Below are 24,533 nucleotides of genomic sequence, written 5' to 3'. Positions count from 1 at the left end.
ACTGAGCCTCTGAGGGAATATCCTCACTTGGCCCCCCCTGTTCCTTCTTTTGGAAAACTAAAAACAAGAGGGGAGGATTTCCAGCCCCTCACTCCCTTCCCTTTTAGTCGCCTTCTACAACACGCAGGGAATACGTGGGAAGTATTCTTTCTCCTTCATCCCCAGGGATAAATGCCATATCTAAAACCTTTTACTTCTCTAAGCATTCCTTAAACACATTCTTTCAAGTAAAAGCCTGATCCACACAGCCTCTACCAATTCTGAAACCATAATGTTCCTCCCCAGTCTGATGCCCTGTACATGCCTTCACCCTTTCAATCACCTAACTCACATATAATTTACCAGGAACACCCAAACTTATACCTCTGTAGTCTGAACATACATTTGTTCTACTTGCCTATATATAACAGCATCACATATGCATTATGCCACTCATCAGGCACCAGTCAACAACAATCACACTTTCTTAAGAATTTCAACTGTAATACTAGCCACCTTACCACATTTCATCTTACACAAGGCTTTCAACTTGCTTTTATTAATATTTGTCTAAACTTTCTCCTTCCAAACTCAGTAATAAATTTCTGTAGTTTCTCACTCGATTCTGCCCCAATAAGAAAGTCCTCAGCAAATAATACCCTGACTCAGCTCCCAACCACTCAGCAAACAATACCCAACTCAGCTCCCAACCATCTCCATCCCTGCCAGACTGTAGCCCTTCCTGCACCCCCCTAATACCTCACCACCCCATCCATAAACAGATTGAACATCCAAGGTGACATCAACGAACCCTGCCATAGACCCAGCTTCACCTGAAGCACCTCATCCTCCTCTCTACTTACTCTCTTGATTAAAACACCTCACTGCTTCTTATAGCTTTCATAAAGCACACTTACTACTTTCTCACTTGTTGCCCCAGGATTCAATTCTGTCCTTATAAGGCATCTACAGCACTCACAAAGCTAGCCAGAGCCACTGGTCTGAACCACAGTCACAATATGTAGTGATGTGTGTGCATCCATTTGCAAGGAGAGAGCATAGCAATTTAGTTGTAAGTGTTCAGTATCTTTATTGTGGTAGTTGCACCTTGGGATATGTTGAAATGGTGTTTGTAGTATTGTGGGGATGGGTAATGTGCCAACCAGACATGGGGAAGAGAGGCTCATATTTGTCTGGGAAGTGTGGCTTCTGATGGGTGAGGTGTTTAAGACTGAATTGGGAAAGCAGATGTTTGGTGTTTGTCATGTTATTTCAATGCTTTGTCAGTGTTATATATATTATATATATTGAGGGTCAGGGGATTTGTGAGTAAAGGTTACTGAAATGTGAGGCAGGGATCAGCTCTTAATTTCTACCCGAAAGTTGGCAGTTAGATATGGAATGGTTTGGGTGGGAGGGACCTATTGCTGCTGCACAAAACTGAGAGTTGCTATGTTTAGGTGGGACTGTACTGGAAGGATTTTTGTTTCACTGTGTAAGTGTTGAGCATCTGTAGTTGTTATGCAGCCAGTGATCATTCTGTTTATACTATTTTGTGTGGTTTAAGGCTTTATTGTATTTGCTTTTGAAGGAATGGAAGGTCAGGAAAAAGAGGCCCTGTTTAAAGAGCAGCAAATGAGCTGAGTGTAAAGAATATCTAGGAATTCATTTTCTTGTCCAAGGCCACATAATTTGTGTTGATGTTATTGGCATGGGAAGTGAATGTCATTTGTGTATTGTATGTGATGCCTAAAATGATTAGTTTATATTTCAGTAGGGGTGACTGTCCATTCAAGGTGACAGGAGGATATGAAGTGGATTCATGTCTGTCTGGGGCTAAGAATGATTGAAGCCTTCTGTGGAGATGAGGACATTCTGCTCTGGGTGAGCCATTGTCCCAACTATGTAATGCTGCATGTTTGTTGTTGCTATGATGATTGTGAAATCATCTGCACATGACAGGACCTTCATGATGTGGTTTGCCAGAGGTAAAGGGAGGTCAAGAAAGAAAACACTAAAGAGGGTTGAAGAAAGAGCTGCTACTTGGGGAACTCCACTATAGAGTTTGAAGTGATTTGGAGGTGAAGCCATTGAAAGCGAGTCTACTAAGGTGGGTGGCTATGAAAATGGCTAACCAATTTTTGTCACTGTTGAGAAGCATGGTGTCCAGCATCGTAGGTGCTAGGATTCATACCTGGATCATCCCCTTGCAAGGCAAATGAAAGCACCAGACTACAATGATCTCACAAGCATATGAAAAAGTAAGAAAATTAGGCCCTGGTGAAAAATATTTGAAATATTTTGTATAATAAACCAATAACACTCCAAATCAAGAAGCAACTTTAAATAAGATCAAATGGAAACATCTCCATGTCCTTTAGCTATTTCAAAAAAAAGAAAAAAGAAAAAATTAGAATTTCATAACCTACCGATTTATCTTTCTTTGGAGATTCCTTTTCTTCTTTTATATTTTCACTGTCCCCTCCAGCATCTAAACTCTTGCTGACATTCTGTTCATCCTTATTCTCCTTCTCCTCTGAGGACTTACCATCATCATCTTCCTCCACTGCTTCCTTTTCAGCATTTTTTGTCTCACTCCTGAGAACATAACTCTGTATCAAAAATCTGCACACTGGCCTCAGTCATCCATTATGTAACACTTGAAAAAAATAATGAATCTCCCATCTTCCTTATATTTGGTATGTTGTCCTCAAACTATACTAACAATGAAGATCATTATCAAACCTCAAATCAAAGAGTATCCCTCAAAATTTCCAGTTCATCCTTCCTAACTTCCCTACATTTCATATCCACATTCTGCTTGTTTTTAGGCTCCTCCACCCCTTGTAAATTAATTCTTATTAAAGTTTTTCTTACTGGAGGAAGCCAACTACTTTACTTCTGTAATATCTAAAATAGTGTTCACTAGTTATGGAAACTATTACTGTGGTCACCATCTTGAGGGAATTCCAGGTGGGAAAAGGATCACAGATACCGACAGAAAGATAGTGTATTACATTTTTCACCACCTGAAAGAGCAGATATATACTCTATAATTATTTTTCCATGCTTTTTCACTGTTTACACATTAGTGATGCAAGAAAAAAATTCCTCACACCTACTCTCTATCTATGAATATTGCACCAATATCAAAGACTCCATATTCACAGCCATGCCCCACTGACCTAATCACGGTCTCCCAACCTCACAAGCTCCTTCATCTAGTGTACCATTCATTTGCTCTGCTGTTTTTGTGATTATCTAATACCTATCCCTGAGGACCGAGAAGAAAAAATACTTCCCACATACTCCCTGCATGTCATAAAAGGGCAACAAAAGGGGGTAGAAGCAGGGGGCTGGAAACCCTCCCCTATAAGGAAAATATGAAGGAGCTAAGCACCATGTGCTTATCCTCCTCAAAAACTCAGGATAGGGTGTCTAAATGTGCCTTTAGCCTTTCCCAGTAACCTTGCTCTCTTAATTCTGGTACCATCTTTATTGCCCTTTTCTGCACCTTCTTTACAAATTATATCTTCTTTAGGTGTAGTGACCAAACTTAAGAACATTCTAATTTTGGTTTTATGGAGAATATGAACAGCTTGCTAATCATTTCTTTAACCAAGTACTTGAAAACTATTCTGATATTCGCCAGAAGAGAGTCTGTCTCCTTTACTATTCTCCTGATGTGGGTCTCTGATGAGAGGTTTGGGACAATGATCACTCTCAAGTCCTTCTCACAAACAAAATCCTAAAGTTTATTTCCTGCTAGACAATAATTCTGCAGAGGCTTTCTTTCAGTCTATCTTAACCTCATTACTTTACATTTGCTTGGGTTGAATTTCATCAGCCCTGTATCATGACTTATGCATCATCTGCAAACATATTGAGGTACCATACCTTCAGGCAAGTCATTTACATAGATCAAGAATAACAGCAGTCCCTAAACAGGACCCTAGAGCATTCCACTTGTGACCTCTGACCATAAGAAGGCTCCTTTGACATATGTCATTGTTCCACTATGACAATCTGTTCATTGGAGGTCTCCCCCTTATCCATGCACAGTATTCCATCTTCTTAATCAGCCTCCCTGCAGTACTATGTCAAATGCTTTCTGACAGTCAAGATATGCATAAACTACAGCAACATTTAAAAGAAAACTTATTGTGTGGCTAAAATCATTCCCAGATGAACCAAGAATTGATAATTATGTAATGCAAGTGGCAGCTGAAAAAGAATAGTGTTATACCTCAAGTAAGACATGTGGAAAATACTTCACACAAGCCCTGCCATTCTGGATAAATCTTGAAGGTATTCATAGGTAGGTAACTTTCCCTTTTATCTCAAACATAGCTATCTCTCTCTTAGGTAATTTCTTCTCTGTAGTAAGTCCTCCATTTGCTTTCTGATTAACTTTCTCAATATCTTAAACCTCATATTCATTAGGAAACTGGTCTGTAGTTCAGTGTAGAATGGCAAATGGTGACAGTAAATGGAGCTGGAAGAATTGGTAAGGAAAGAGAGGTTTATCAGAAGCAGTGCAAACATGCATGGGAGAATGTGAGGCATGCAGAAGGTGGAAGGGACGTGGGCACATTAAAAAGGTTAGCGAGTGATGGGGTGATGAAGTTAAGCTGTAAAAGAAAGAGAAAAGAGAGGTTTATGAGCATTACTTGCAGGGAAGGAGTGCAAGTTATTGGGCGGTATACAAGTGAAAGTAACAGAAAGTCAAGAGGAAGGTGCAGGTGCTGAAAAAGAGGGCAAATGAGAGTTCAGGTGAGAGTATAAGCAAACTTCAGAAAGAAAAAATTTAGGACAATAATAGTGTGAGAAAATGCAAGAACAAATGGGATCATTGGTGAAAGGAAAAAATTGCAAAGTGGTAGCAGTTAGAAATGAGGTAAAGAGGAGATTAATGAGTATTTTGAAGGGTTTTTCAAAGAGGTGACAGATGTGGGATGTTTTAGATGTGGAAGTATGTAAAATGAGATAGTCATGGAAAGTGGTTTGGTGAAAACCTTGTGTAAGATGAAGTTCACCACTGCAGTTGAAATGGAAGGGGCAGTAGTTGAATTCTTAACTGGGGTGTTTGTGTTGTTAATTGGTTAGTTCTTCCCTGGTCCAGTCCACTGACAAAAGCAAACACCTGATCCAAACATCCTCTACCACTTATGTAACTACATTGTTCCTCCACAGTCTGCTGCTATGAGTATGCCAGTATCCTCTCACTAATCACACTCCCAAAAACTTATCAAATACACTCAGCAAACTTACACCTCTGCAATTCATTCAACTTTATCCCCCTTGCCTTAACAAGATAGCACTATACAGGCATTCCACCAATCCTCTGCACCTCCATCATGATTCATACACATACTGAAAATCCTTAATAACCAATCAAAAATGCAGTCCTCCCCTTTCTTAACAAATTCAATGGCAATACCATCCACTCCTGCTCTCATGCCACATTTCGTCTAACGCAAGGCTTTCACCTCTTCTCTTTTCGTCTAAAAACTCTGTATCCTTGAAAATGGCTAGAAATACAGTAAAAAACTTAGGCCTTCAGTGTCTATTTTCCCAACACACTTACTCATACTCACATAAACATATGCAAATCCAACTCTTTAAACCAGTTATTCCAAATAACCAGTCTTTTTTCAGCATGTAACTCCATAAGCTGTTCACCAATTCCATTTACATCACTGAATACCCCACTGAATATCTTTAAGTGCCACATTTTCATCCACTTCTACATTCATATCATACATCACAAATATCCAATTTCTTGCAACAAAAGTGCCAACACACTCATTCAGCTGCTCTAAAAAATACATGCCTCTCTAAGTCTTCTTGACTCAAGGTGCATATGCAATAGTAATCAACCACCTCTTGTGATCCACTTTCATCTTTATCCACATGAATCTGGGACTCACTTTCTTACACTTTCAAACTTTCCCATAGCTCCTTCTCTAGCAAAAGTGCTACCCCTTCCTTAGCTCTTGCAGTAACACTAACCCTAAGGAAGCACCATCCCTTCCTTAACTCTTGCCCTAAAACTAAGCCCTGCCTTTACCCTGAAGATATTCCCAAACCATATCAGCCACCCCAGCTGTAGAAGGGGAACACTTCCTTGCAAAAATGCATGTGCAGTGATTCCATACATAGCAAACCAGATAGTTTACGATGAAAATATTAATGCATTCCTGACACATCCCAGCCCCCTAAATTCTACTCCTGTTACAGAAAGTACATGTACCAATCAATTTCATGGAAGCAATTTGCATAAAAACCCTAAGTAATTATCTTACCATACTGTGCTGAAAGGGAGTTTTACGCTTGTGGGCCCCTATCTCTTGAACATTCTCTACTGCCATACTTCTTAAATTTAAGTAAGTAGTATGAATTAACCATGTTCTCAGCTATCTTGCTCCAATCATCCTGCACTCTTATACAATAAAAGTTCATCTTTACATCTTTCTTAAACAAGTTTCTTGCTTAATTTCATTATCTTGGATCAAGCTCAAGTTTAATGACATTGGCTATCTGTGTTTGATTTCACAAAGTCTTTAACTTTTTTCATAATCCTGGTTGCAGCAGTCAGTCCACAGTCAACCCAGTTGTCCATCCACCCTTTGGGGTTGGTTGATAAAAAGGGTACCTGCTTAGGCGAGGGTATATATGGAATGTATTTAGGGAAGCAGTGATGGCTTGCGCAAAAGATGCTTGTGGCATGAGAAGTGTGGGAGGAGGGCAGATTAGAAAGGGTAGTGAGTGATGGGATGAAGAAGTAAGATTATTAGTGAAAGAGAAGAGAGAGGCATTTGGACAATTTTTGCAGGGAAATAATACAAATGACTGGGAGATGTATAAAAGAAAGAGGCAGGAGGTCAAGAGAAAGGTGCAAGAGGTGAAAAAGAGGGCAAATGAGAGTTGGGGTGAGAGAGTATCATTGAATTTTTGGGAGAATAAAAAGATGCTTTGGAAGGAGGTAAATAAAGTGCGTAAGACAAGGGAACACACGGGAACATCACTGAAGGGGGTTAATGGGGAGGTGATAACAAGCAGTGGTGATGTGAGAAGGAGATGAAGTATTTCAAAGGTTTGTTGAATGTGTTTGATGATAGAGTGGCAGATATAGGGTGTTTTGGTTGAGGTGGTGTGCAAAGTGAGAGGTTAGGGAGAATGATTTGGTAAACAGAGAAGAGGTAGTAAAGGCTTTGAGGAAGATGAAAGCCAGCAAGGCAGCGGGTTTGGATGGTATTGCAGTGGAATTTATTAAAAAAGGGGGCGACTGTATTGTTGACTGGTTGGTAAGGTTATTTAATGTATGTATGACTCATGGTGAGGTGCCTGGGGATTGGCAGAATGCTTACATAGTGCCATTGTACATAGGCAAAGGGGATAAAAGTGATAACTCAAATTACAGAGGTTTAAGTTTGTTGAGTATTCCTGGGAAATTACATGGGAGGGTATTGATTGAGAGGGTGAAGGCATGTACAGAGCATCAGATTGGGGAAGAGCAGTGTGGTTTCAGAAGTGGTAGAGGATGTGTGGATCAGGTGTTTGCTTTAAAGAATGTATGTGAGAAATACTTAGAAAAGCAAATGGATTTGTATGTAGCATTTATGGATCTGGAGAAGGCATATGATAGAGTTGATAGAGATGCTCTGTGGAATGTGTTAAGAATATATGGTGTGGGAGGCAAGTTGTTAGAAGCAGTGAAAAGTCTTTATCGAGGATGTAAGGCATGTGTACGTGTAGGAAGAGAGGAAAGTGATTGGTTCTCAGTGAATGTTGGTCTGCGGCAGGAGTGCGTGATGTCTCCATGGTTGTTTAATTTGTTTATGGATGGGGCTGTTAGGGAGGTGAATGCAAGAGTTTTGGAAAGAGGGGCAAGTATACAGTCTGTTGTGGATGAGAGAGCTTGGGAAGTGAGTCAGCTGTTGTTCGCTGATGATAAAGCGCTGGTGGCTGATTCGGGTGAGAAATTGCAGAAGCTGGTGACTGATTCGGGTGAGAAACTGCAGAAGTTGGTGACTGAGTTTGGTAAAGTGTGTGAAAGAAGAAAGCTGAGAGTAAATGTTAATAAGAGCAAGGTTATTAGGTACAGTGGGGTTGAGGGACAAGTCAATTGGGAGGTAAGTTTGAATGGAGAAAAACTGGAGGAAGTAAAGTGTTTTAGATATCTGGGAGTGGATTTGGCAGCGGATGGAACCATGGAAGAGGAAGTGAATCATAGGGTGGGGGAGGGGGCAAAAGTTCTGGGAGCGTTGAAAAATGTGTGGAAGTCGAGAACATTATCTTGGAAAGCAAAAATGAGTATGTTTGAAGGAATAGTAGTTCCAACAATGTTATATGGTTGCGAGGCGTGGGGTATAGATAAAGTTGTGCGGAGTAGGGGGGGATGTGCTGGAAATGAGATGTTTGAGGACAATATGTGGTGTGAGGTGGTTTGATTGAGTATGTAATGTACATATGCATACATATACATATCAACATATACACATATACATACACAGACTCTGTGCATACACATGTAAATATTCATACTTGCTTGCCTTCATCCATTTCCCACGCCACCCCATCCTACAGGAAATAGCATCACCACCCCCTGCATCAGTGAGGTAGTGCCAGGAAAACAAGACAAAAAAGGGGCACATTCATACCATCTCAGCTAACAAAAAAAAAATCTGTAAACATGACTGAGCTGTAACATTTCTAATTTCTCTGTATTCTTAGTTGCAGCCCATGTATGCCAGACTTTGGGAAGGAGGAAATTCCCTATTAGGTTTGTCTTCAAGGGTGAAATTACCTTTGGTTTCTTCATAAGCAGGATAATGATTCATAAATTTTTGAGGAAATTTCACCTCCCTTGCTTAGCAAAGATGCTATAAACATAACTCACAAGAAATTTTAGTACTTCTTGGTTAGGTTGTGGGCAGAGAAAGATTAAGTCTGTTTGAGGGTCCGTGCCACAAAGGACATCAAACCCATCTGTTTTGGAAGGTATCTCCCCGCTAGTTCAAGATGAGTAGGGGCAAGAGCAAGTGTGCATCCTGTACTGTCAAGATCTTGAAACTGTAAGAATCTTGATGACAAATAAGTGTTATCGCCTAGTGAATCCAATAATACATGCAAATGAAAGAAACTGTGAATGCCTCCTTTACCTGAAACAAACTTTGCAAAATGCTCGGTATTTTTCTGCAATGGCTTGCAATATGGTCTAACACGTAATTCTTTTTAATGTAATAGACCAGCAAACATGCCTCCATCACACATATTACCTGATAAATAATAAATACTGAACTGACTTCTTTCAGCGCTGTTACAAAGATATCATGAAAAAAATCAATCAATGTCATAACTGTGATGATGATGGAAGGAAAATGGAGTGGGTTAGCATTAAAGATTGGGTTATGTGAAATGCTTTGCCATATAGAAAGGATGCATGAAGATGGGTTTGTAAAGAATAAATATAAGAGCTCGAGAGATGGAAATACAGAAGATAACTGGCTACCAGCAAGGAATAAATACAGAAATATAATTAACATAATATCTAGGAAGGTGCTGGAGGGTTGGGTCATGCCAAGGAGGTAAGTTTGTAAAGAGCAACTAAGAGACTTTTCTACCTAAGGTCATATATGCAAAAACAAATTGACAGCAAGTTTACCTCTCAACTAAGGGTGTTTCAGAAAGAATAAATCTTCAGAAAGTCTGTCAAGAGCACTTTAGCAGAGAACTTACTTTTGCTTAAGATCTGGTTTATCTACTTTTTGACCACTTGTTCCAGTTGCAGCTTGTGCAGTTTCACTCTTCTTCTGATTCTTAGCAATGCCTTGATTATTGACAACCTTTCTCTTGGGATTTAAATTCCTTGTTTGCTGGTCTGGTGCAGATGGGCCACCCTTCCCACGACGAGGCAACTGCTTGTCAGATGTCCGACGAGGGCTGAATTTTTGTTCGCGACGAGGGAATTTACGTATAGGTTGACGCAATGAGGAAGAAACCGTGTGTCCTTGGTGACTGTCATAACCTCCAGCCTGCAAGAAATAACCACTGTTAAATTACAATCAAAATAAGGGCCGTCATAGAATAGCACCTCTCCTTTCCAATAACAGGGCAAAGTAGTGGTGCACTACATATCCTGTCAAAACTTCTAACTGGAAGACAAAATCAGGAGTATTCTGAGATTCTCAAATACACCTGAAGGGTTGGAGTTTAAGACCAAGTTGGGAGATTGGATGTTTAGTCCTTGTCAAGTAATTTCAGTTTGTAAATGTTTTGTCATAGGTATATTTGTAAGTGGTGGGAGAATCTGCAAGTAGAGGTTACTAGAGCGAGTGGCTGGGGTACAGTTTTATATTTCTACTTGGGGGTGGTGATTAGTTACAGAAAGATCTGGGTGGGAAGGGGTCTAATGCTGTTGAACAAAACTGGGTGCCAAGCATGTTGAGGTGGGTCTGTACTAGGGTATCTGTTTCACAGTGAAGGTGTTAAGTAATTGTGGTTGCTAGGCAGCCTTTTACTGTTCTGAGTGCACTATTCTGCATGGTTTGAATCTAAGTCATATTTGCTTTTTGAAGATTTTGAATCTAAGTCATATTTACGTTTGAAAAGTGGAAGAACAGGCAGGTGAGGCACACTTTAAAATGGAGCAAATGAATTGTCTGTATAAGATGTTCAGCAATTTTTTTTTCTTGTCAAAAGCTGGTGCCAGTCAGTGTTCAGAGGGCAATTAGTTAGCATATTGAATCTGTGTTTATGTTACTGGTGTGGGAAGTGACTGTCATGTGTGTCATATGTGATGCCTAAAATGGTTGGTGTTCTGTTCAGCGGGCAAGACAGTCCATTCAAGGTGACTGGAGGGTGTAAACTGGATTTGTGTCCATCATGGGTTAAAAGAGTAGGTGAAGATGTCTGTATAAATGGTGACATTCTGTTCCAGGATAGCAATTGTTCTAAATGTATAAGGTACTAATGCATGTATGATACTGCTAGTGAAGTGTTAGGGTGTTGCAATGTCATTGTGAAGTTGTCTACATACAAAATGACCTCCATATTGAGGCACACCTGAGGCGATGGGAAGTTGTTTAGGAAGAAATTGGAGAGAGCTGGAGTAAGAACTGCTCCTTGAGGAACTCAACTATACAGTTTTACTGTTTCAGAATTGAAGCCATTGTGAGAAACTCTCACATGAAGGTCGACTATGAAATTGGTCTACTACTTTTTGTCACTTGTGGAGGGTGGGTAGAGTCCCTGAGTATACAAAGAGGGGGTCTTGGGGTTACATGATAATATTGGATTTACATTTTACACCATTTATTACATACTTTTAGTCATGCCTGTGTAAAATACATCAATAACAATTATCATACACACAGAGGAACATCACAATTCTTTTTCCTTATCATTTAGATTTTTTTTCAAGATACAAATACCAATGAGACAAAACTTAAACTATATGTCGTGAGCTTCTCAAATGAATTAACATTAACGATGTAAAGGAGCCACCTTTATGACATGAGCCACCTTTATGACATGAGCAACCTTCATGATGTAACCTTTATTACACCATAAGCATGCACACTTCTCGATGCAATTATGTTATAATTTTCCATTTTCCAATACTAAATGCTCTACTATTTATCATATATTCCTGGGGGTAGGGAAGAGCAACTACTACTCTTGTGCTCCCTTGTATCATAGAAGACAACTAAAGGAGAGGGAGCAGGAATGTGGGAACCCCATCCCTTATACTGCAATTTCTAAATGTTGCAACAGAAGGAACCAAACAAGGAACACTCATCCTCAAAGAAGACTTAGATGAGCAGCTTGTGAAGTTGTATACTGGAAGGAACATGTACTAGCGTACATGGGCAAGTGACTAGTGTACATGGGCAAGTGAGGTAGATGTTAAGCTAGCATTACTGGATTATATACTAAATGACTGGCAAGCTAATGAAAGACTTTTGGGTGTAAGTGTTTTGATCACTTCTTGGTGGAGAGGAGCATGAAAGTTTGAAGAAGCTTCAGGAAAAGAGGACATAATATGGGTTTGAAGATGGTGGTGAAAAGGAGCTTGGGAAAGAGGCTAGTGTGAGAGATACCTGGATATACTTGAAACACAGCAAAAGATGTGACCAAATGAAAATGGGGGGGGGGGTGCAGAATAGGAGGTATTTACAGAAGGAGTGTTTACATGTGAGAGACATATGTGGTACAGAGAAGGCTAGAGTAAGTTGGTAACATTTTTCAATTTATATTACTTTTTGAATTAATTCTTTTATCTATATTCATTGCATTTAGAATTTCTTCTAAATATATTTCAACTAAAGCTCAAAATATACTTACTTTCTCTGACACACAAGCAAATAATAACTCCTTAAAAAACAAGAAATTTTATGTATTTACTACACTCTTTAGCAAACCTTTCAACTCTAATGAAAATATACTATTCATACCATAATCCATGTTTGGGGACACTCTCTATGAGCTACCCTAGTATAACCACAACGTACAAAAAGACATACATCTGAAACACATTGTTTTAAATCTCCAATCTCAAAACTATCACTTCATAAATCAAACTAACAACAGCTTGCATTCATAATCATATTCAATCTAAACTTACCCAATCCAAGCGTCTCATCTTATTAGCAGGGGGTGCATCATATCGTCGGCCACGACCTTCATCCACAGACGTTCCCTGGTTCCAAATATAACAAAACAGTACTGTCAAATGAGATTATCAAATGATATGAGTCAAATACATTTTTTCATACATATTCGCCATTTCCCGCGTTAGAAGGAAGCATTATGAACAGAGGACTGAGCCTTTGAGGAAATATCCTCACTTGGTCCCCTTCTCTGTTCCTTATTTTGGAAAATCAAAAAACAGGAGGGGAGGATTTCCAGCCCCCTGCTCCCTCCCCTTTTAGTTGCCTTCTACGACACACAGGGAATACATGGGATGTATTTATGTTTCTGGGAGAAACATAAATTCAAATTCAAAGCAGACAGAGGCAGAGGATGTGTGGACCTGGTGTTTTCTTTAAAGAACTTGTGTGAGAAATGCTTGTAGAAAGACATTGTGAATCTGGATAGCATATGATAGGGTTATCAGACAGGCATTGTGGAGGGCACTACAAATATATAAGGTATACAGAAAGTTACTACATGTACCAAGTATTTACCCAAAAAAGATGAAACATGTAAGAGTAGGAAGAGAAAAATGTGAATGGTTCTTGTTGTAGGTGGGTCTGCATCTTGAATAAGTAATGTAATAATATTTGTTCATCCACTTAATCTCAAGAATGGGCCACAGCATATGACAGAGGAAGTGATGCAAATTTTCACTGTCAGATGTATCATTTCCTTTTGGATAGTGCAGATATCAAAAGACTTTATTTAAGGTGGCAAAATCTGGCATACAGACACGGTACTGTTCCCATCTTCCAAGCCCTAATCCATGTTATGACAGATGAATTTCCACCAAAAATAAGTTATGATCTTGGTTTGGATGCCAGAGAATCAAGAAAGCACTTTTACAGTTGTGTGTATCTAAAATATAAAAATGGCTATTACTATTTTATTTTCATTATAATTGATCGCTATTTCCTGTGTCAGGGAGGTAGCACCAGGAAACAGACGAAAGAATGTCCCATCCAATCATACACATACATATATATATAATCTTTTACACTTTTTTTTTTTTTTTTTTTGCTTTGTCACTGTCTCCCGCGTTGCGAGGTAGCGCAAGGAAACAGACGAAAGAAATGGCCCAACCCACCCAGATTATTTTTTTTTTTTTATTATACTTTGTCGCTGTCTCCCGCGTTTGCGAGGTAGCGCAGGGAAACAGAGGAAAGAAATGGCCCAACCCCCCCCATACACATGTATATACATACGTCCACACACGCAAATATACATACCTACACAGCTTTCCATAGCTTACCCCAGACGCTTCACATGCCTTGATTCAATCCACTGACAGCACGTCAACCCCGGTATACCACATCGCTCCAATTCACTCTATTCCTTGCCCTCCTTTCACCCTCCTGCATGTTCAGGCCCCGATCACACAAAATCTTTTTCACTCCATCTTTCCACCTCCAATTTGGTCTCCCTCTTCTCCTTGTTCCCTCCACCTCCGACACATATATCCTCTTGGTCAATCTTTCCTCACTCATCCTCTACATGTGCCCAAACCACTTCAAAACACCCTCTTCTGCTCTCTCAACCACGCTCTTTTTATTTCCACACATCTCTCTTACCCTTATGTTACTCACTCGATCAAACCACCTCACACCACACATTGTCCTCAAACATCTCATTTCCAGCACATCCATCCTCCTGCGCACAACTCTATCCATAGCCCACGCCTCGCAACCATACAACATTGTTGGAACCACTATTCCTTCAAACATACCCATTTTTGCTTTCCGAGATAATGTTCTCGACTTCCACGCATTCTTCAAGGCCCCCAGAATTTTCGCCCCCTCCCCCACCCTATGATCCACTTCCGCTTCCATGGTTCCATCCGCTGCCAGATCCACTCCCAGATATCTAAAACACTTCACTTCCTCCAGTTTTTCTCCATTCAAACTCACCTCCCAATTGACTTGACCCTCAACCCTACTGTACCTAATAACCTTGCTCTTATTCACATTTACTCTTAACTTTCTTCTTCCACACACTTTACCAAACTCAGTCACCAGCTTCTGCAGTATCTCACATGAATCAGCCACCAGCGCTGTATCATCAGCGAACAACAACTGACTCACTTCCCAAGCTCTCTCATCCCCAACAGACTTCATACTTGCCCCTCTTTCCAAAACTCTTGCATTTACCTCCCTAACAACCCCATCCATAAACAAATTAAACAACCATGGAGACATCACACACCCCTGCCGCAAACCTACATTCACTGAGAACCAATCACTTTCCTCTCTTCCTACACGTACACATGCCTTACATCCTCGATAAAAACTTTTCACTGCTTCTAACAACTTTCCTCCCACACCATATATTCTTAATACCTTCCACAGAGCATCTCTATCAACTCTATCATATGCCTTCTCCAGATCCATAAATGCTACATACAAATCCATTTGCTTTTCTAAGTATTTCTCACATACATTCTTCAAAGCAAACACCTGATCCACACATCCTCTACCACTTCTGAAACCACACTGCTCTTCCCCAATCTGATGCTCTGTACATGCCTTCACCCTCTCAATCAATACCCTCCCATATAATTTACCAGGAATACTCAACAAACTTATACCTCTGTAATTTGAGCACTCACTCTTATCCCCTTTGCCTTTGTACAATGGCACTATGCACGCATTCCGCCAATCCTCAGGCACCTCACCATGAGTCATACATACATTAAATAACCTTACCAACCAGTCAACAATACAGTCACCCCCTTTTTTAATAAATTCCACTGCAATACCATCCAAACCTGCTGCCTTGCCGGCTTTCATCTTCCGCAAAGCTTTCACTACCTCTTCTCTGTTTACCAAATCATTTTCCCTAACCCTCTCACTTTGCACACCACCTCGACCAAAACACCCTATATCTGCCACTCTATCATCAAACACATTCAACAAACCTTCAAAATACTCACTCCATCTCCTTCTCACATCACCACTACTTGTTATCACCTCCCCATTTGCGCCCTTCACTGAAGTTCCCATTTGCTCCCTTGTCTTACGCACTTTATTTACCTCCTTCCAGAACATCTTTTTATTCTCCCTAAAATTTAATGATACTCTCTCACCCCAACTCTCATTTACCCTTTTTTTCACCTCTTGCACCTTTCTCTTGACCTCCTGTCTCTTTCTTTTATACATCTCCCACTCAATTGCATTTTTTCCCTGCAAAAATCGTCCAAATGCCTCTCTCTTCTCTTTCACTAATACTCTTACTTCTTCATCCCACCACTCACTACCCTTTCTAATCAACCCACCTCCCACTCTTCTCATGCCACAAGCATCTTTTGCGCAATCCATCACTGATTCCCTAAATACATCCCATTCCTCCCCCACTCCCCTTACTTCCATTGTTCTCACCTTTTTCCATTCTGTACTCAGTCTCTCCTGGTACTTCCTCACACTTCCTCACCCACCCAGATACACATGTATATACATACATGTCCCCACACGCAAATATACATACCTACACAGCTTTCCATGGTTTACCCCGGACGCTTCACATGCCCTGATTCAATCCACTGACAGCACGTCAACCCCGGTATACCACATCGATCCAATTCACTCTATTTCTTGCCCTCCTTTCACCCTCCTGCATGTTCAGGCCCCGATCACACAAAATCTTTTTCACTCCATCTTTCCACCTCCAATTTGGTCTCCCACTTCTCCTCGTTCCCTCCACCTCCGACACATATATCCTCTTGGTCAATCTTTCCTCACTCATTCTCTCCATGTGCCCAAACCATTTCAAAACACCTTCTTCTGCTCTCTCAACCACGCTCTTTTTATTTCCACACATCTCTCTTACCCTTACGTTACTTACTCAATCAAACCACCTCACACTACACATTGTCCTCAAACATCTCATTTCCAGCACATCCATCCTCCTGCACACAACTCTATCCATAGCCCACGCCTCGCAACCATACAACATTGTTGGAACCACTATTCCTTCAAACATACCCATTTTTGCTTTTCGAGATAATGTTCTCGACTTCAACACATTCTTCAAGGCTCCCAGGATTTTCGCCCCCTCCCCCACCCTATGATCCACTTCCGCTTCCATGGTTCCATCCGCTGCCAGATCCACTCCCAGATATCTAAAACACTTTACTTCCTCCAGTTTTTCTCCATTCAAACTTACCTCCCAATTGACTTGACCCTCAACCCTACTGTACCTAATTACCTTGCTCTTATTCACATTTACTCTTAACTTTCTTCTTTCACACACTTTACCAAACTCAGTCACCAGCTTCTGCAGTTTCTCACATGAAACAGCCACCAGCGCTGTATCATCAGCAAACAACAACTGACTCACTTCCCAAGCTCTCTCATCCCCAACAGACTTCATACTTGCCCCTCTTTCCAAAACTCTTGCATTTACCTCCCTAACAACCCCATCCATAAACAAATTAAACAACCATGTACATACATATACATATTGTCCTCAAACATCTCATTTCCAGCACATCCACCCTCCTCCACACAACCCTATCTAGAGCCCATGCCTCACAAACATACAACATTGTTGGAACCACTATTCCTTCAAACATACCCATTTTTGCTCTCCAAGATAACGTTCTCGCCTTCCATACATTCTTCAACGCTCCCAGAACCTTTGCCCCCTCCCCCACCCTGTGACTCACTTCCACTTCCATGGTCCCATCCACTGCCAAATCCACTCCCAAATATCTAAAACACTTCACTTCCTCCAGTTTTTCTCCATACAAACTTACCTCCCAATTTATTTGTCCCTAAATGAGGTAATAAAAGGGTAAGAGAGATGTGTGGTAATAAAAAGTGTGGTTGAGAGAGCAGAAGAGGGTGTACTGAAATGGTTTGGTCACATGGAGAGAATGAGTGAGGAAAGATTGACAAGGAGAATATATGTGTCTGAGGTGGAGGGAACAAGAAGTGGGAGACCAAATTGGAGGTGGAAGGATGGAGTGAATAAGATTTTGAGCGATTGAGGCCTGATCATGCAAGAGGGTGAATGGCATACAAGGAATAGATTAAACTGGAATGATGTGGTATACTGGGGTCGATGTGCTGTCAATGGATTGAACCAGGGAATGTGAAGCATCTGGGGTAAACCATGGAAAGTTTTGTGAGGCCTGGATGTGGAAAGGGAGCTGTGGTTTCGTGCATTACTCATGACAACTAGAGACTGAGTGTGAACAAATGTGGCCTTTGTTGTCTTTTCCTAGTGCTACCTCGCGCACATGCAGGGGGAGGGGGATGCCATTTCATGTGTGGTGGGGTGGTGGTGGAAATGGATGAAGGCAGCATGTATGAATATGTACATGTGCATATATATATATATATCCCTGGGGATAGGGGAGAAAGAATACTTCCCATGTATTCCCTGCGTGTCATAGAAGGCGACTAAAACAGGAGGGAGCGGGGGGCTGGAAATCCTCCCCTCTCTTTTTTTTTTTTTTTTTTTTCCAAAAGAGGGAACAGAGAAGGGGGCCAAGTGAGTGTATTCCCTCAAAGGCCCAGTCCTCTGCTCTTCACGCTACCTCGCTAACGCGGGAAATGGCGAATAGTATGAAAGAAAGAAAAGAAAGATATATATATATATATTTTTTTTTTTTTTTATTTTTTTTTTTTTTTTTTTTCTTTTATACTTTGTCGCTGTCTCCCGCGTTTGCGAGGTAGCGCGAGGAAACAGACGAAAGAAATGGCCCAACCCCCATACACACGTACATACACACGTCCACACACGCAAATATACATACCTACACAGCTTTCCATGGTTTACCCCAGACGCTTCACATGCCTTGATTCAATCCACTGACAGCACGTCAACCCCTGTATACCACATCGCTCCAATTCACTCTATTCCTTGCCCTCCTTTCACCCTCCTGCATGTTCAGGCCCCGATCACACAAAATCCTTTTTCACTCCATCTTTCCACCTCCAATTTGGTCTCCCTCTTCTCCTCGTTCCCTCCACCTCCGACACATATATCCTCTTGGTCAATCTTTCCTCACTCATTCTCTCCATGTGCCCAAACCATTTCAAAACACCCTCTTCTGCTCTCTCAACCACGCTCTTTTTATTTCCACACATCTCTCTTACCCTTACGTTACTTACTCGATCAAACCACCTCACACCACACATTGTCCTCAAACATCTCATTTCCAGCACATCCATCCTCCTGCGCACAACTCTATCCATAGCCCACGCCTCGCAACCATACAACATTGTTGGAACCACTATTCCTTCAAACATACCCATTTTTGCTTTCCGAGATAATGTTCTCGACTTCCACACATTTTTCAAGGCTCCCAAAATTTTCGCCCCCTCCCCCACCCTATGATCCACTTCCGCTTCCATGGTTCCATCCGCTGACAGATCCACTCCCAGATATCTAAAACACTTCACTTCCTCCAGTTTTTCACCATTCAAACTCACCTCCCAATTGACTTGACCCTCAACCCTACTGTACCTAATAACCTTGCTCTTATTCACATTTACTCTTAACTTTCTTCTTCCACACACTTTACCAAACTCAGTCACCAGCTTCTGCAGTTTCTCACATGAATCAGCCACCAGCGCTGTATCATCAGCGAACAACAACTGACTCACTTCCCAAGCTCTCTCATCCCCAACAGACTTCATACTTGCCCCTCTTTCCAGGACTCTTGCATTTACCTCCCTAACAACCCCATCCATAAACAAATTAAACAACCATGGAGACATCACACACCCCTGCCGCAAACCTACATTCACTGAGAACCAATCACTTTCCTCTCTTCCTACACGTACACATGCCTTACATCCTCGATAAAAACTTTTCACTGCTTCTAACAACTTGCCTCCCACACCATATATTCTTAATACCTTCCACAGAGCATCTCTATCAACTCTATCATATGCCTTCTCCAGATCCATAAATGCTACATACAAATCCATTTGCTTTTCTAAGTATTTCTCACATACATTCTTCAAAGCAAACACCTGATCCACACATCCTCTACCACTTCTGAAACCACACTGCTCTTCCCCAATCTGATGCTCTGTACATGCCTTCACCCTCTCAATCAATACCCTCCCATATAATTTACCAGGAATACTCAACAAACTTATACCTCTGTAATTTGAGCACTCACTCTTATCCCCTTTGCCTTTGTACAATGGCACTATGCACGCATTCCGCCAATCCTCAGGCACCTCACCATGAGTCATACATACATTAAATAACCTTACCAACCAGTCAACAATACAGTCACCCCCTTTTTTAATAAATTCCACTGCAATACCATCCAAACCTGCTGCCTTGCCGGCTTTCATCTTCCGCAAAGCTTTTACTACCTCTTCTCTGTTTACCAAATCATTTTCCCTAACCCTCTCACTTTGCACACCACCTCGACCCAAACACCCTCTATCTGCCACTCTGTCATCAGACACATTCAACAAACCTTCAAAATACTCATTCCATCTCCTTCTCACATCACCACTACTTGTTATCACCTCCCCATTTACGCCCTTTTTATTTAGATATCTGGGAGTGGATCTGTCAGCGGATGGAACCATGGAAGCGGAAGTGGATCATAGGGTGGGGGAGGGGGCGAAAATTTTGGGAGCCTTGAAAAATGTGTGGAAGTCGAGAACATTATCTCGGAAAGCAAAAATGGGTATGTTTGAGGGAATAGTGGTTCCAACAATGCTGTATGGTTGCGAGGCGTGGGCTATGGATAGAGATGTGCGCAGGAGGATGGATGTGCTGGAAATGAGATGTTTGAGGACAATGTGTGGTGTGAGGTGGTTTGATCGAGTAAGTAACGTAAGGGTAAGAGAGATGTGTGGAAATAAAAAGAGCGTGGTTGAGAGAGCAGAAGAGGGTGTTTTGAAATGGTTTGGGCACATGGAGAGAATGAGTGAGGAGAGATTGACCAAGAGGATATATGTGTCGGAGGTGGAGGGAACGAGGAGAAGAGGGAGACCAAATTGGAGGTGGAAAGATGGAGTGAAAAAGATTTTGTGTGATCGGGGCCTGAACATGCAGGAGGGTGAAAGGAGGGCAAGAAATAGAGTGAATTGGAGTCATGTGGTATACAGGGGTTGACGTGCTGTCAGTGGATTGAAGCAAGGCATGTGAAGCGTCTGGGGTAAACCATGGAAAGCTGTGTAGGTATGTATATTTGCGTGTGTGGACGTGTGTATGTACATGTGTATGGGGGGGGGGGGTTGGGCCATTTCTTTCGTCTGTTTCCTTGCGCTACCTCGCAAACGCGGGAGACAGCGACAAAGTATAAAAAAAAAAAAAAAAAAAAAAAAAAAAAAAATATATATATATATATATATCTTTCTTTTCTTTCTTTCATACTATTCGCCATTTTCCGCGTTAGCGAGGTAGCGTGAAGAGCAGAGGACTGGGCCTTTGAGGGAATACCCTCACTTGGCCCCCTTCTCTGTTCCCTCTTTTGGAAAAAAAAAAAAGGGAGGATTTCCAGTTTTTTTGGTTTTTTTTGATTTTCCAAAAGAATGAACAGAGAAGGGGGCCAGGTGAGGATATTCCCTCAAAGGCCCAGTCCTCTGTTCTTAACGCTACGTCGCTAATGTGGGAAATGGCGAATAGTATGAAAAAAAAAAAAAAAAAATATATATATATATATATTTGTCTGTGTATGTACACATTGAAATGTATAGGTATGTATATGTGCATGTGTGAGCGTTTATGTATATACGTGTGTATGTGGGTGGTGGATTGGGCCATTTTTTCGTCTGTTTCCTTGCGCTACCTCGCTAATGTGGGAGTCAGCGACAAAGTATGATAAAATATAAATAAAATATATATATACATACACATACACAGACATACACATATATATACATGTACATATTCGTACTTACTTGCCTTCATCCATTCCTGACGCTACCCCACCCCACGGGAAACAGCATCACTACCCCCTGCTTCAGCAAGGTAACATTAAGAAAACAGACAAAAAAGGCCACATCTGTTCACACTCAGTCTTTAACCGTCATGTGCAATGCAACAAAATCACAGCTCCCTATCCACATCCAGGCCCCACAAACATTTCCATGGTTTACCCCAGACATTTCACGTACCATGGTTCAGGCCACTGACACTAACTTACAATATCTGATACAATGAGACTTAAAAGGGCCCACATCTGCATATGTGGTTTACAAACAAGCTACAGGCCAAAATAGTTAAGGAAACCTTGGTGTAATCAGTTTAAAGATGAGATGATGAAAGGTAAAGGCAATGGTCTTAAAATGTAGATCAAATCTCAAGCATAATGAAGGTGTACAACATGGGAGGTAATCACTTACTGCTTGCAGGTAACAAGGCTCTGAGAGCAGACTTGTGAGAGACATTCCAGAAGCTGCTGAAAGAGTTTGGAAGTGTTTGTAAAAGGACAGAGATGAGAGTGAATGTGGACAAAATTAAGTTTATGATGTGCAGTTACGGTATACTATAAGCCAGGACAGTCTGAATTAAGGCTGACTGGAGAGGACCTGGAGTTAACAGAATACTTTAGATCCAAGGGAGTGGATTTGGCAGCGGATGGATTTGTGGGAGCTGAAGTGAGTCATAGCATGGGAGGAAGAAGCATAAGGTGTGTGAGTACTGAGGTAGGCATCTTAATGCAAAGATGGGCACATTTTCAGGTTTAGTAGCCCCAACAGTTTTGCACATGTGTCTCATGTCCTGAATGCAAAAGAGTGGAAGAAGGTGGAGATGTTAGAGATGAAAAGCCTAAGATATGTAGTGAGAGGAGGCAGGATGATCATAAAATGGCTTGGACATAGGAAAATGATATTCAAAGAAACACTAAGATCTACATGTCAGAAGTTGAAGGAGGAAGGAGAAACCTAAACATCTGAACATTCAGATGGGTTAAAGGACTGCATAGGAGAGAATGAAATGGATCAATGTGGCATAAGGGAGTGACATGTTGTTAATGGACTCAATCCGAGCATATGAAGGAGTCAAGGTAAACCATGGAATTGGCTGTGGGGCTTGACTATGAAAGGCGGGCTCAAGTTATAGTGCACAGTACCTGATACATAGAGACTGGAATACATACAACAAGGCAAGAGTAGCAAACAGTGCACTCTGTATGCCCTGCTTGCACAATTAAATCGTTATCCTTGGCCACTTCTCTTGCAAAGTCATCTATCCAGGGTTCGACAGGAATTAACTAGGTATGAGTATGTAGTAACTTGGATCCTCTTCTAAGGGGGCCCCCTCGCCACTCAAGAGGCTAGCTGCATCCACTGGGTGAGACAACATATCAACAAGTGTGATGATGCTGAGTGTCTTGTGGGGTGACTGCAAGACAACTGAGGAGTGAATGCTGAAAAGCCTCCACTATGCAGGATGCATTTTGAACATGAGGGGTCTTGTGATATCCAGAGTCAACATGTGTAATGTTGGAGGTCAAGAGGTATTCAAAACATATGCAAGGATGCAACTTGTACATGCTTGGGGAATAGACTTTCAGATGGGTGTGTATCTCATGGGATGGTGTTTTGGGTTGAGGTGGAATCGACACTCATTAAAGTGTCATAATATGTTTCTTAAATGTTTCGCTTATTGGAAGAAGAGACTTTTGGGTATTTGTTACTAAAGCATGAGGTGGGGTTAAGAGTCTCATATCTGTTTGAAGGTTAGTTATCATGTGGTTTGGGGTGAGGGGTCACATACTGTTGCAAAGAATCAGGTCCTAAGTATGCTGAGGTTGGACTATAGTTTATATATTTCTGTTTCAATTTGCTGGTGCTGAATGTGTGCAGTTGAGAAGCAGCCAGTAATAGTTCTGAGTGCTATGTTTAGTTTCAAATGGAACTTTATTGTGTTAGCATTTGAAAGAGTGGCTAACCTTGCTTCTGAGACATAGGTTATGGTGGTGAAGGACACTGAGCAATTCTTTTTGCTGTCCTAAGCTGTTGCCACAAAGAGTACAAAGGACATCTAATATATGGCCTTTGATTTAATGTTTGTGGTGTGGGAAGTGAATGTAAGTATATGTGTCTCATACGATACCTAGTATGGTTACAGTTTTGTTTAGTGCTAGTGGCTGACCATTCAGAGTTAGGGAAGAGCGCAGGTTTAATAGAGTCTGTCATGGTTTCAGATAGAGATGAATTTCTGAGGGGATGCGATTCTTTATTCTATGCAGGTCAAAGTTTAGTGTAATGTCATGCTGCATATTTGTTGTTCTCTAACGAATGAAACCCTTTCTACCGCAGAACAATAGATGCACCAACACACAAATATCAAAAATGCCAGGATATGCCTGAACAAATAATTCATATATATTTGCAGTCATTATAGGTATGGGATGGACAGAGTGAAGACAGATGAGTACCATAACAAGAAAGTAAAATGAAGAATATACAACATTCATTGCACTTACTGAAGATAGCACTGCATTCAAAATGTTTAATGCAAGCTTTGATTCGCTGTTCCCCATATGACCAAGGTGGCTAATAGACCCCATTAGCTCTGTACTTCCTCCTCCTCCCATTCCAGAGAGACTTCCAGTGTGTCCTCCAACATAAGGCATGAAATTTCCATAACTTCCACTCCCAGCACCTGCAGTAGGAACTACACCACTCTCCCATGGGTTTAGCATCTGGCTGCCGGAACTCATTCCACCACCACGCCTGCATTCAAAATAGAAAAGTAATCATGAGTTCCATATATATAACTAAAGACAAACTGAAATCAAATGAAAGAAGACTTTCTAAATGAGATACTTGCAGTTATAGCAGAACATATTAGTCCAGTTGCTTTGGGGGAAAATAAATCAAAGAAAAGAAAACACTTATGTTCTCCACTTAGCGTCTGTGAATACGACA

The 24,533-nt window shown here is 41.1% G+C and overlaps 1 protein-coding gene across 3 annotated transcripts in view; it reads right to left on the bottom strand.

The window, feature by feature from the left end:
• Window positions 1-24,533, bottom strand: part of LOC139759962 (uncharacterized) — a 73,448-nt gene that overhangs the window by 43,132 nt on the left and 5,783 nt on the right. For 2 of the 3 annotated variants that reach the window (XM_071682666.1, XM_071682667.1), the window contains exons 4-7: window positions 24,089-24,338; window positions 12,608-12,688; window positions 9,721-10,016; window positions 2,409-2,577 (exon numbers count right to left, since the gene is read on the bottom strand). In XM_071682666.1, coding sequence (XP_071538767.1) covers window positions 2,409-2,577; window positions 9,721-10,016; window positions 12,608-12,688; window positions 24,089-24,338 — 796 coding nt within the window. The remainder of the gene's footprint in view (window positions 1-2,408; window positions 2,578-9,720; window positions 10,017-12,607; window positions 12,689-24,088; window positions 24,339-24,533) is intronic. The other variant, XM_071682668.1, reaches the window with a different exon arrangement.

Source organism: Panulirus ornatus, chromosome 34 (genome assembly GCF_036320965.1).
Source record: "Panulirus ornatus isolate Po-2019 chromosome 34, ASM3632096v1, whole genome shotgun sequence".
NCBI lineage: Eukaryota > Metazoa > Arthropoda > Malacostraca > Decapoda > Palinuridae > Panulirus > Panulirus ornatus.
Note: the sequence above shows the minus strand (reverse complement) of the source record. Positions and strands in the feature narration are given on the sequence as shown.